Below are 12,983 nucleotides of genomic sequence, written 5' to 3'. Positions count from 1 at the left end.
CTAGCCCTAGCCGTAACCCTAGCCCTAACCCTAACCCTAATGGGAAAATGGAAATAAATACATTTTTTTTAATTTTTCCCTAACTAAGGAGTTGATGAAGGGGGGTTTGATTTACTTTTATAGCGGGTTTTTTTGTGGATTTTTATGATTGGCAGCCGTCACACACTAAAAGACGCTTTTTATTCCAAAAAATATTTTTTTGCGTTACCACATTTTGAGAGCTACAATTTTTCCATATTTTGGTCCACAGAGTCATGTGAGGTCTTGTTTTTTGCGGGACGAGTTGACATTTTTATTGGTAACATTTTCGGGCACGTGACATTTTTGATTGCTTTTTATTCCGATTTTTGTGAAGCAGAATGAACAAAAACCAGCAATTCATGAATTTCTTTTGGGGGGTCATTTATACCGTTCCGCGTTTCGTCATAATACACGCCCTCTGTAGTCCCATTGGCGGTGTCTGGATCTTGATTTTTCTCTTGTGAAATTTCTCATCATGCGCACCAAAAACGCAAACGCAGGAAAAAACGCATGTAAACGCGTACAAAGCGGCGTTTTTTTAACTGCATGCTTCTAAAAAGTGCTGCGTTTGTACGCGTTTATATGCGTTTTTTCCTCCACTTGCAGATGCGTTTTAAACGCTGCGTTTTTAAACGCAAATGTGAAACCAGCCTTACTTGGTAAAGTTGAAGAAATCTAGATGAACGTTTGGTCATTAAGTAATTGTATAAAATGTAATTTTTTTGTAATGTGCATTTTATGTTTTAACTATTAGTTCAAAGGACAACTGAGAGATCACGACAGTCACTACCTTTTGTGGCAAATAATGTTCAGGACAGTGCCCTCCAGATAGCAGTCAGTGTCACTGCTGGGACGAGCACCCGATACGAAGAATCAAATGTCACCAGATATCCAGTGCCAAGGCCAAGGACGAAATCTAATCTTAAACCTGTAATAAACAATAATTTAAGCGTTTATCAAGGAAGCAGTGAGATCTTCTTCCAGAATACAACCGAAGAAGAACTTCATTCCAGCCAGTCTTGTTCTGGTTTTGATGATAATTTTCTGGAGGACCTATTAGAAATGAACAATATGAGCCATGAAAGAAGCCAAAACAGTATTGTGTCAAGGATCAAAGCCTTTGAGTCCCAAGGTGAAAGTTCAGAACCTAAAAGGCCAGAAGTCGCACCACGTTCCATCAACACAAGGGGTGCTGTCACCACAAAGCCTGTATTAGCTCCCAAACCATTATCCAACAGAACATCTGGTGAATGGGACCCTGGGAAAGACAACAAACCAAAATTTGTGCCAAGAGACGGGCTTGGACTATCAAGTCTACAAGATAGCAGTGGTGTGACCAAACCAGACCTGCCAAAGAAACCAAAGCCGAATCTCTCGAAAAGCAACAGTAATGAGTTCCCTGATGGTCTGCTTGGGACGTCTGGAAGCAACAGTAAAGAGTCTGAGAGAAAATTACCAGTTCCTGCGCCCAGGCCTCTGCTGCCTAAAAAACCCAATCAAGCGGACAACCTTGTTTCGGTATCGGTGGGAGCCAAACCCCTCGTTCCTGCTCCAAAATTCTCTGTAGCGTCTCAAGCCAAAGCATTTAACTCCGTGGAAACACCTTCAGCCAGAGTAGTGCAGAGCAAGTCAGTGGGCGACCTAGACTTGATCAACTTTGATGATGATGTGTTATCTCCAGTCCTGCACAGTCCAGAAGTTATTAGTGATTCAAAGGCAAATGTTGGTAAGGATAAATAATAAGTTTTTGTATTCAGTGTTGATTGTTTTTTTTTTCCTGTATGTGCAATGCTATATATGGATAGGACTCTTTCCCTAAAGGGAAACCATCATCAGAAAACAACCTATTTTTTAAAGCTGATTTTTGTTAAATGTGCGGTATTTTTTTAAACATTTTTGAGTCTTTTTTTTTTTTTCTATATCATAATATCTATTCTGAGTAGAGATTAGAAATCTTACAATTTTCATACTGTTCACTGGGGCTTTATTAGACTATAACTTCCCGTAGTTTCAAGAAACTCACGTACATTAGCTGCAGTGAACAGACTAATGATATCAATTGTATTGAAGCATCTAATTATTATTATTATTATTATTATTATTATTTATTATTATAGCGCCATTTATTCCATGGCGCTTTACATGTGAGGAGGGGTATACATAATAAAACAAGTACAATAATCTTGAAAAATACAAGTCACAACTGGTACAGGAGGAGAGAGGACCTTGCCCGCGAGGGCTCACAATCTACAAGGGATGGGTGAGGATACAGTAGGTGAGGGTAGAGCTGGCCGTGCAGCGGTTTGGTCAATCGGTGGTTACTGCAGGTTGTAGGCTTGTCGGAAGAGGTGGGTCTTCAGGTTCTTTTTGAGCGTGTGCAAAGGTCATTCTAGGTGAAGGGCAGCAGAGAAATCTCATATTGTGATAGGTGGATCCTGTGTTATCAGCTGCATATAAAGGTGTTGCCTGTCACTGTAATGCTGCCTGTGCTGATAAGGAAACTACTGTAAATTCTTTTTGAAAAGGCCAGAACTTTAGAGACTTAAATACTCATTGCTAAATGTGTAAAATTACAAGATAACAAAGTTTTCTTTTTTTTTTTAAATGAAGAATATATCATGAAAAAAATGTACTTAAAAAACAACCTTTAGCTCTAAAACCTGATTTAAACAGTAGGTTATTTTATGCCTTTAGCGTCCCTTTACAATGATCACTGATCTATCAATAATCTGTATGACTTGGGAAGCAAAATTGTGGAATGTTGGAAATCTATTCCATAAGTTTGGAAATGTATTGGACAATAATTATCAGCTATGGACATTGATATATTCATGGATATCCATTCAGTTAGATAGCTGATTAAGTCAGCAAGCATTTTACATGCAGAAATTATTCACTTATGAAAAAAAAAATCTTCTAGTCTACATCACTTTTTTGGTGCACGTAGTGTATGTTCTGTGAAGCCAAACCACCAAGTAATGAAAAATATGGTTAGCTATTGCTTGGTTGGGGGATTTCTTTTTCTAATCTCTAACCCTTAACACCAACAAGCTATTTACTAGATATGCATCATTTATAACATTTTTAATGGGCACCCTTATTGGCAGTCTTTATCCAGACATTATGTAGGGCATCTTTAATAGTTGAAACTTGATTGAACTTTATTCATTTAATTCAAAATGTGCCAAGGGCAATGGAAGTATCCTGTACTGCTGATTAAATGACCAGGCACGGTGAGATGAAGAAATGCTGGTTTAAGTCCACGCGTTTCGGAGTCACTCTGACCCCTTCTTCAGGACAAGCTAGGATTCTGGATTTTTTGTGGTTTGTCTTGAAGAAGGTGTCTGAGTGACCTTACCCCAGCATTTCTTAATCTCATCGTGGCTTGTCAATTAATCAGCAGCGCAGGATACTTCCATCGCACTAGGCATATTTGTATATATTTGCTTTGGAAGCTGCAGTGACTGTGATGCATGCATTTCTAGGGGTTGTGTGTCACGCAGCCCCTTAAGGTGAGCACTCCCTACCCTTTGGCTTTCCCTTTTTTTCTTGGATAAGGCCCTATTGTGGTTTTGCATTGTTAATCTAACATTAATTTAAATAGTATCAATAAACAAAAATCCAGAAAATGGACCTTCTCTCCATGTTCTGTATTTGTGCTGTGGGTGACCTTTGTTGCCAGTACAGTTCTAGCAACCCCCTGCGTAGGGCGAGCATAAAATGGTAATTTACCAGCAGGGACACAGTGTTCAGACCCTGTTTTTCATGTTCTGCTCCTTTTTGGTATTTTAAACAGCTGCTGCCCTGGAAAAATTCACAAGTGTAAAGGTTTTTCATTTGTTTTACGCACAATTATCCCACATTAAAAGATTATTCATAGCAATTATTATAGTGACTACCTATACAAAAGCAAATTTGTTTACTGTACGTTATAACTGGGTCTTGCTTGTCTTGGCTAATAGTCAGATAGTTGATTTATCTGGAACAAATGCATTTCTTTGACATGTATGTGGAGTTTCAGTTTTCACCAAGAATTGTTTTGTTTGAACTTTAAAAAGGGACAATCTATTTGGTCATTCATTTTCGATTATCTTAAATAGATTACATTTTAGATGGCTTTTATTCTCGGGGACCAAGTACAGGTGATTGAAGTCCCCATTTCCCCACACAATACAGAGACACAGACCTCCTTTTGCTCAAGAGTAGTTAGGTGCCAATGGATCATGTGGTTATGTCTGCCTTACCATAAATTATCTCCTTTAAATTTTATAAGCATCGGTAAATGCAAGAATATGCACTATGCCAAGGTTCAAGGCTCTGTGTTTGCGGTTATCGTGTCCACATTCCAGATTCTAAGGAAAATGTTTTCTCTCTTCAGATCCTTTCCAGCTGTTTTCCAAGGATGAAGCTGAGAAGGAGCAGCCAGCTCCTCCCTCCGTGTTCCGAAAGCCTACAGTCATCCGGATCTCTGGCAAACTAGGAAAATGTGAGCAATGCAGGAAGATTCTTCGTCTAATGCACAAATATCCATCACGATTATTTAAAGAAATCCACTACTTGGACAACTTCTTGTCATACCCCTTACTTGGCCCCGATAAAGTATTAACGCTTATACTCCCCTACTGTGCTGGCGCCGTTCCCGAGGTGTCGCCAGTCCATCTCTTGGGGCTCCTATATGGTTGTTGTGATGCATGACGGTTCCTAATCATCGTTGGCATCACTGTCCCCGCATCCTGTTGAATTGAGATCAGCTGCAGCACAGACTTTCTCTTCATTTTCGATTTGTCCAAAGGCGGAGACAGTGATGTCAGCACTGATTGGGCGCTGGCATCACTTGTCACAACAACAACACGGGAGCTCCGGGAGATGGCTTGCTGACGCCGCGGGAACTGCGTCGGCACAGGAAGTGAATAGAAGCTTTATTATTTTGTGGGGGCCAAACATTTTGATCAAGAAGGGGTTGTAGTGGACAATTCCTTTAATAATTGTCACATTTCTGGACACTACACCTGCTTCTGAGTGATGTGACTTCACTCAAGAATTTGAGACTCATTATGTGATTTGCATGGCAGTTCGGGGCCGAACAAGTAGTATGCATTCTAATATGAAGAAGTGCAGCTAATCTGGTCATAGGTTAACTACTGTATATAGTTTTGATTTGTTACATTTTTTACATTTATCTCACCATAAACCTACTTCTTTAAATACCGTTAGGTTCAAAAATATTTAGTACAGTGAAACAAATTGTCATTTTAGCTGTTTACAACTATCTTTAATTTGTTTTAGTAAAGTCAACATGTGCTTAAAGTGCAGACTTTCAGCTTAAAATTTGATGATATTCACATCCTAATTGGTGTAAGGGTTTAGGAATTACAGCTTTCATATGTAGCTGCCTCTTTTTCAAGGGACCAAAGGTAATTGGACAATTATATCAAAAGCTCTTTAATGGACTGCAATGTCTTCATTATCCATCATCAATTAAGCAGGTAAATGGTCTGTAGCTGATTCCAGGTGTGGCATTTGCATTTGGAAGCGGTTGCTGTGGACACAGAGCATGTGATCAAAAGAGCTCTCAATGAAAGAGAAACAACATTATTAGGCTGAAAAAAAAAATGACTTCAGGTAGTCATTGCCTGCAAAGGATTCTTTGCAAAGTATTCAAGCTGGACAAATTAACTTTACCATAAATAAAATGTTGAATTACTTTTGAGCCCTGGAATGAGGAGTTTTTGTATAAAAATGGTTACAATTCCTAACCGTTTCACAGTATATTATTGGTCAACCCCTTTAATTAAACCTGAAATAAAAAATAGCAGCATGCAAAGTTCACATCAAGATGATTTCGTCACTGTCCAAATATTTCTGGACCAAACTGGAAGTGGAAATATAAATGTAAAGCTTCCATTTCAATCAGCTGAACTTCTCGTGTTAATGTATTTAGCTTATCTTCAGATTACTGTGCATTGATAGACCGTGGTGCATAAACCTGTCTGATGTGGCCATTATGAAAGTGTGTGTTGAAGGTGGCGACTGCCCTGAAAGAAGTTCAGATGATGTAATAAAGGATGCTCCCTTATGGCTTGGGAACTCTTGCTTTTTCCATCATTTTGGGCTCATTCAGATGAGCGTTTATTTGGTGCCTAGTGCACATGAGTGATTTTTCATACAATGATCCTTGTGAAAAAAAATCACAACTTGAACTAATCTGGTCCATTGTACAGACTGTTCTATGTGGATATGCACGTGAAGCTAGTAGAGTTGGTGCAGTTCAATTTGCTGCACCCAGTATAGTGGCTAGATGCGTAATCTCGGCCTGCTGGATGGGAGCACTGAGAGCCTCGTCCTACCTCACACATCCACGGCTCTTCTTTTGATTTGCCTGTCTGGTAAACCATGCCATTTGCATCTTGCTGCAATGGCGACGCTGCACCAGGCCTGCTAATCAAACGATGAGACATGGGTGTTGGTAGGTAAGGGGCAGTTCTCCAGGTTGAAAAAAGTCCTGCTCACCATAATGGACATCCTTAGGTGTTCGTAGCACAGGAAACGCTGTGTCAAGGCGTGGAGCAATCAAAAACAAGAGAAGTCCAGCTCAACGAATTCGTGAACAAACTTCTTTCTTTATTCACTAAAAGTGCTCAGCAGAGGGTAAAACAACATCAGCAGTTACGTGATATGCGACATCGACGCGTTTCAGGTGACTACGACTTAATCAAAGAAGTTCACGAGGTCGTTGAGCTTCAGTTCTCCAGGTTCCCATGCACCGGCCAGCACTGATGTGTGAACTCGACTATAGGCCAGAGTCTGAACATATTTTACTTGTGCCCACTGCGAATTACTGTCTTATTATATTAAAGTGGTTTATATGGTATGTCAGTAAGATGCTAAAAATATCTGATCATGGGGTTCAATAGCGAAAACCACCACAACACCAACAAGTGGGTCTTGTGTCCTTTATTGACACAGGCAGGTTGGCTGCCTGCATGTGTGCAGTCACTCTCCATTGTACTTTTGGGAGTATTGGGTTCCCAATATTAGTGGATATAAAGTAATGTCATAATATTTTCTATCCACAGCGTGTGAAGAACTTCAGACTCCTCCACCACTTCCTGTGGAAAAACCAGTTGGGAGCCTATACAGTAAACCAACTGCAAGGGCACGTCCTACGGTTAGAAAGGTCGGTGTCATGTACTTATTTGTATGGCAGCGTTTGTCATCTGATGTAATGCTGCTGTATCATTGGATGTCGTGGTAGTGGGATGTCGGAGTATGTAGCATAGATTTAATATTTTTTTTAGCATATTGTATCTGGACATTTATACAGTTTAGTATTTTTTATTTCCTTTTCTTAGGAATGGGAGCAATTTGACAATGCAGAAGAGACGTGGTCTAAGCCAGTATTACCTACCAGGTAGGGAGGGATGTGTCAAGATGACTTAATGGTTGTTTTTGTGTTGGTCAAGTGTCATTCTTCTAAAGTGTCCATATCGTATGAGCTGTAAACAGCAATACATAAGTGAAGGAATTAAAACTTAAGTGTTGATACGGTTTTCCTTGCATTCTATTTAAGAGCTGGCATGTGACTCCTGGGATCTTTAGTGAAACTCTTTGTGCATTCTGAGTATTTCATCTTATTCTCTGTTCTGACCTAGACCAATTGGTGTTAAAGTGATAGACACTCCACAGCCACCCCCTCAGAAAGGACCACCTGGAAGACCTCCACCCCCTAAAATCTCCAAAAATGCCTCAAATCGAGATGCCTTTCCCCGATCATCCTCTGATGTGGGCATGGGTGCAAAGCAAAATGTATCCGGGCTCAACAGATCAAAAAGTCAATTGTTAAAAAGACATCAACCAGATCTACCTCCTCGACCTAAGCCTGGACATCCGCTATATAACAAGTACACGGTAAGGTCCCTATACTACCACAGGACAAAAGTGTGACGTACTGCATGATATGTATTGCTGCCAGAATTTCCTCCTATTTTGTTGGTGCTCTGTGTGCTGCTAAACCGCTCTAACCCATCAAGACCTAGGCTTCACCAGACCATGGAAGGTGGTATCTGGCACATCACCAGCAGGTCCTTTAATTCCTGTAAATTGTAAAGGTACCGTCACATTAAGCGACGCTGCAGCGATATAGGCAACGATGCCGATCGCTGCAGCGTTGCTGTTTAGTCGTTGTGTGGTCGCTGGAGAGCTGTCACAGAGACAGCTCTCCAGCGACCAACGATGCCGAAGTCCCCGGGTAACCAGGGTAAACATTGGGTTACTAAGCGCAGGGCCGTTTTTAGTAACCCGATGTTTACCCTGGTTACCATTGTAAATGTAAAAAAAAAAAAAAAAAAAACACTACATACTCACATTCCGGTGTCTGTCTCGTCCCCCGGCGTCAGCTTCCCTGCACTCTGTAAGCGCTGGCCGTAAAGCACAGCGGTGACGTCACCGCTGTGCTCTGCTTTACGGCCGGCCGGCGCTGACACAGTGCAGGGAAGCTGACGCCGGGGGACGCGACAGACACCGGAATGTAAGTATGTAGTGTTTTTTTTTTTTTTTACATTTAAAATGGTAACCAGGGTAAATATCGGGTTACTAAGCGCGGCCCTGCGCTTAGTAACCCGATGTTTACCCTGGTTACAAGTGAAGACATCGCTGGATCGGCGTCACACACACCGATTCAGCGATGTCAGCGGGTGAACCAGCAACAAAATAAAGTTCTGGCCTACTAGCTACGACCAGCGATGTCACAGCAGGATCCTGATCGCTGCTGCGTGTCAAACACAACGATATCGCTATCCAGGACGCTGCAACGTCACGGATCGCTATCGTTCTAAAGTTGCTCAGTGTGAAGGTACCTTAAGTTGGAGCTTTCAGCACATGTACGAAGTCTTTCATCAGATTCATGATAAAGAGAGTCCATGATGTTGACTTGGCCTTCACTTAATCCTTGACCATTGTTTTCAGCATGGCAAGTGTAATTTATTCGGACTCCCATGACAGCACTACGAGAGAGGGGATCCGCCCTTCAGGAACAGGAAACCTACAGATACAAAAGGGCGGTACCTCTCCCTATGCATCAGTTGGTTTCCTGTTCCTGGAGGGACAGGATCCTACAGATTTCATCTCGTAAGGAGCCCAGGCCGGCCGGTCGAATCTGGTAGCGGGGGGGGGTCTCCTACCTCGACCGGTGCGGAGAGTCCTGGAGACGCCACGGTGGTCCAGGCTGGATTGCACGTCAGTGGCGTTGGCAGCAGGGAGCAGGGTCCGGAGGATTCCTTGTCTCCAGAAGCCGGCGTTGGTAAGAGTTCTTTCCCCCCCCCCTGGGTCAGGCGGCGGCGGTGGGGTGCGGTGGTGTGGTTGCGGCGTCGGAAGTGGAGCGCCGTCCGGAGCACTGCTGGGCATTCCCGGCGTCCTGCATCGCTCACTGAGCGTTTCCGGAACGCTGGGGCGCCGGGGGTGGAGCCGGTAGGTGCTTCCGGTTCACGGATTGACTGCGCATGCGCGGTCATTCCAAAATGGCGGCGCCCATGGTCCGGACGCCGGTTTTTCTGTATTACCACCGCTGACCTCCAGCTGCAGCCTGATCATCAGGGGCCAATGGGGAGCACGCCAGATGGCCTGCTGACCGGAATACAAGGGGATATAAGCAGGTGTTGGCGATAGAACCCTGCTTTTGGCCACAGCTTCATCATGGCAGATGATGGTGAGCAGCAGCCTCAGCTTCTGGATAAAGTGCGGCAGGAAGCCATGGGGAAGGAGATCAGAAGTGACCAGTCCAGCCGTAAAAGCTCGTCCAGGCAAGGATCTAGAGCTTCGACTGGCAAGGAGCCCCCTCGTGTTCCGGTACCTTTTTCTTTGGCGTACACTGGTAAGTGATCTACGTGAATGTTCACTCAGTGACGCGGGCCCCTTATACTTTGTCATTCTAGGGGAAGAGAAGTGCAAAGTCGAAACATAAGGAGTGTGCCCTGTGTGAAGTCCCTTTACCAGATTCTTACCCTAAAAAATTGTGCGCCTCCTGTATACAACAGACGGTGAGGTCTACAGGAGTGGAGGGGTTGAGTGACATCAGGCTAGATAGATGGATCTCCCTTATTGTCCTCCCCTAGGTAGCGGAAGAATCTGCTTCTACGGCTAGTCTAAAGGAGATGATCCGTATGGAAGTTAAGGAATCCCTGCGGTCTCTGTCCCAGGCGGGAAGTTCAAAACAGAGAGCTTCGGTGATCTCAGATTCTTCGGAGGAAGATAAGGACGAAGGTTCTTATGGCTCAATTCTCTCTTCCTCGTCATCAGAAGAGGAATCTGGCCGATTCTGTCTGCCTCTGGACCGGGTGGATAAACTAGTTAAGTCGGTCAGAAATACGATGGGCCTGGAAGAGCCTAAGACTCAGCTTTCCCGTCAGGAGCTAATGTTCAGCGGCTTGGAACACAAGAAACGCAGATCCTTTCCGGTGAATGATAAGATCCAAGACCTGATTCTCCGGGAATGGAAAAAACCGGAGAAGAAAGGTTCTTTGCCACCAGCTTTAAAACGCAGGTATCCCTTTGAGGATGCGGCTGTGGACACCTGGGACAAGGCCCCTAAATTAGATGCTGCAGTGGCAAAGGCATCTAAGAAAGCAGCATTACCTTTTGAGGACATGGGGTCCCTTAAAGACCCTCTTGACAGGAAGGCGGAGATCTTCCTTAAAGGTACGTGGGAGATGGCAGCCGGATCCCTGAGGCCAGCAGTGGCTGCGACTTGTACAGCCAGATCCCTAATGGTCTGGCTGGAACAATTGGAATCCCAGCTTAAAGAAGGCGCTTCCAGAAGTTCTATTCTAAGTGCGCTTCCAGTGATTCAGGATGCTGCGGCTTTCCTGTCAGACGCGCCGGTGGACTCGGTCAGAATGGCGGCCAGAGCAGCAGGACTCTCCAACGCGGCTCGTAGAGCCTTATGGTTGAAGTGTTGGTCGGGGGATATTCAGTCAAGATCCAAGTTATGCGCTATCCCATGTAAAGGGGAATATCTCTTTGGACCAACCTTGGATGAGCTGCTCGAAAAGGCTGGGGATGATAAGAAGAAATTTCCCAATTTGTCATCAGCTTCTTACCGGCGTCCATTCATCAGGAGGAGATTTGGTCGTGGAAGAAAGCGCGCATCCTCACCCTCTAGAGAGAATTTTAGATGGGAGGATAGACACAGGAGAGGTACGGGTTACATGTTTCGCCGTTCCTCAAAAGAACGTAAGAAACCAGACCAATGACTAGCGATCCCTGTGGGAGGGAGATTGTCAGCCTTCTCATCCGCATGGACTAACATCACAAATAGTGTCTGGGTCCGAGGTATTATATCGGAAGGTCTAAAGTTGGAATTTATTCACTGGCCTCGGGATAAGTTTATGCTAACCCCCTTACGTTCCTCCACTATTGAGCAGACGGCCTTAGAGTCAGAGGTCATGACTTTATGCCTTAAAAATGTACTGATTGAGGTTCCGGAGTCAGAGAGAGGAAGAGGATTCTACTCTCCTCTTTTTCTGATTCAAAAAACAGACAAATCATTCAGGACTATTATTAATCTTAAATCCCTTAATGAATACCTGGTTAATACTACCTTTAAAATGGAGTCAATCAGCTCTGCAATAAAGATGTTGTTTAAACACTGCTTCATGGTAGTTGTGGACTTAAAGGATGCATACTATCATGTTCCTATCCACGGAAACTTCCAGAGGTTTCTACGTGTGGCGGTGTGGGAGGTATTGTTCGCCATTTTCAATTTAGAGCCCTTCCCTTCGGCCTCTCAGCATCTCCCCGTGTATTTACTAAAATAGTTGCGGAGGTCATGGCGCACTTACGTGAATCCGATATCCTCATTGTCCCTTATCTGGATGATTTCCTAATAGTTGGGAACTCAGTAGACCATTGCCTTGCTCAGGTTAAAACAGCTATATCTAGGCTAGAGAATCTGGGCTGGATCATAAATTATGATAAATCCCGATTACAACCCCTAAAAACCCAGAGATTCCTAGGGCTGCTGTTAAATTCCGAGTCCCAACAATGCTGTCTTCCACCTGATAAATTACTTCATATCCAACAACAGGTGTTAAAAGCAATTAATAAACCATCCATGACCCTTAGACAGGCTATGTCTTTGTTAGGTTCCCTAACTTCCTGTATTCCCGCCGTCCGTTGGGCTCAGTTCCACTCCAGGCCTTTACAGTTTGACGTACTGCATTATGATAGAGTCTTACAGGGTTCCTTACAGGGTCAGATGACATTGAGTCCAGTTGTTCTTGCATCTCTTAGATGGTGGCTAGAGGAAGACAATCTGTCAGCAGGAGTTCCCTGGGTGACACAGGTGACTCGGGTAATCACAACGGACGCCAGCCCCACGGGGTGGGGGGCACATATGGGTGACGTTGTAGTTCAGGGTCTATGGGACCCCCAAACGTCAGCCTCTTCCAATCAGAAGGAGTTGATGGCAATTGAATTCTCAATTAAGGAACTCCTCGTGTATCTACAGGGTCACCATGTCAAAATCCTATCCGACAATCAGGTGGCAGTGGCCTACGTGAATCACCAAGGTGGAACACGCTCCGAGTCCCTGATGGAAATAGCGGACCGCCTGCTCCAGATAGCGGAAAACCATTTTCTATCTTTATCCGCAGTACATATAAAAGGGAAGGAAAATATAAGAGCAGACTTTCTGAGTCGAAACACCTTAAGACAAGGAGAATGGTCTCTGAACACAAAAATCTTCAACCAGATTGTCCGCAGGTGGGGTCATCCAGAGGTGGACTTATTTGCCAACAAGGACAACAGAAAAACAAGAAAATTCTGTTCCTTGAATCCCAGGGAATATCCGCTGGCAGTGGATGCCTTCCTGATCAGATGGGATTTCCGGTTGGCTTATGCGTTCCCCCCGCTAAGCCTAATACCTCTGGTGGTCAGAAAGATAAGGGAGGATCAAGCGAGAATCATAC

The 12,983-nt window shown here is 43.8% G+C and overlaps 1 protein-coding gene across 4 annotated transcripts in view; it reads left to right on the top strand.

The window, feature by feature from the left end:
- Positions 1 to 12,983, top strand: part of SH3D19 (SH3 domain containing 19) — a 174,082-nt gene that overhangs the window by 105,374 nt on the left and 55,725 nt on the right. For all 4 annotated transcript variants that reach the window (XM_069744059.1, XM_069744058.1, XM_069744061.1 and 1 more), the window contains exons 7-11: positions 776 to 1,747; positions 4,400 to 4,507; positions 7,098 to 7,198; positions 7,374 to 7,432; positions 7,674 to 7,929. In XM_069744059.1, the coding sequence (XP_069600160.1) occupies positions 776 to 1,747; positions 4,400 to 4,507; positions 7,098 to 7,198; positions 7,374 to 7,432; positions 7,674 to 7,929 (1,496 nt within the window). The remainder of the gene's footprint in view (positions 1 to 775; positions 1,748 to 4,399; positions 4,508 to 7,097; positions 7,199 to 7,373; positions 7,433 to 7,673; positions 7,930 to 12,983) is intronic.

The sequence above is a fragment of the Ranitomeya imitator genome, chromosome 1 (genome assembly GCF_032444005.1).
Source record: "Ranitomeya imitator isolate aRanImi1 chromosome 1, aRanImi1.pri, whole genome shotgun sequence".
Lineage (NCBI taxonomy): Eukaryota > Metazoa > Chordata > Amphibia > Anura > Dendrobatidae > Ranitomeya > Ranitomeya imitator.
This window is presented reverse-complemented; position numbering and strand designations above follow the sequence as displayed.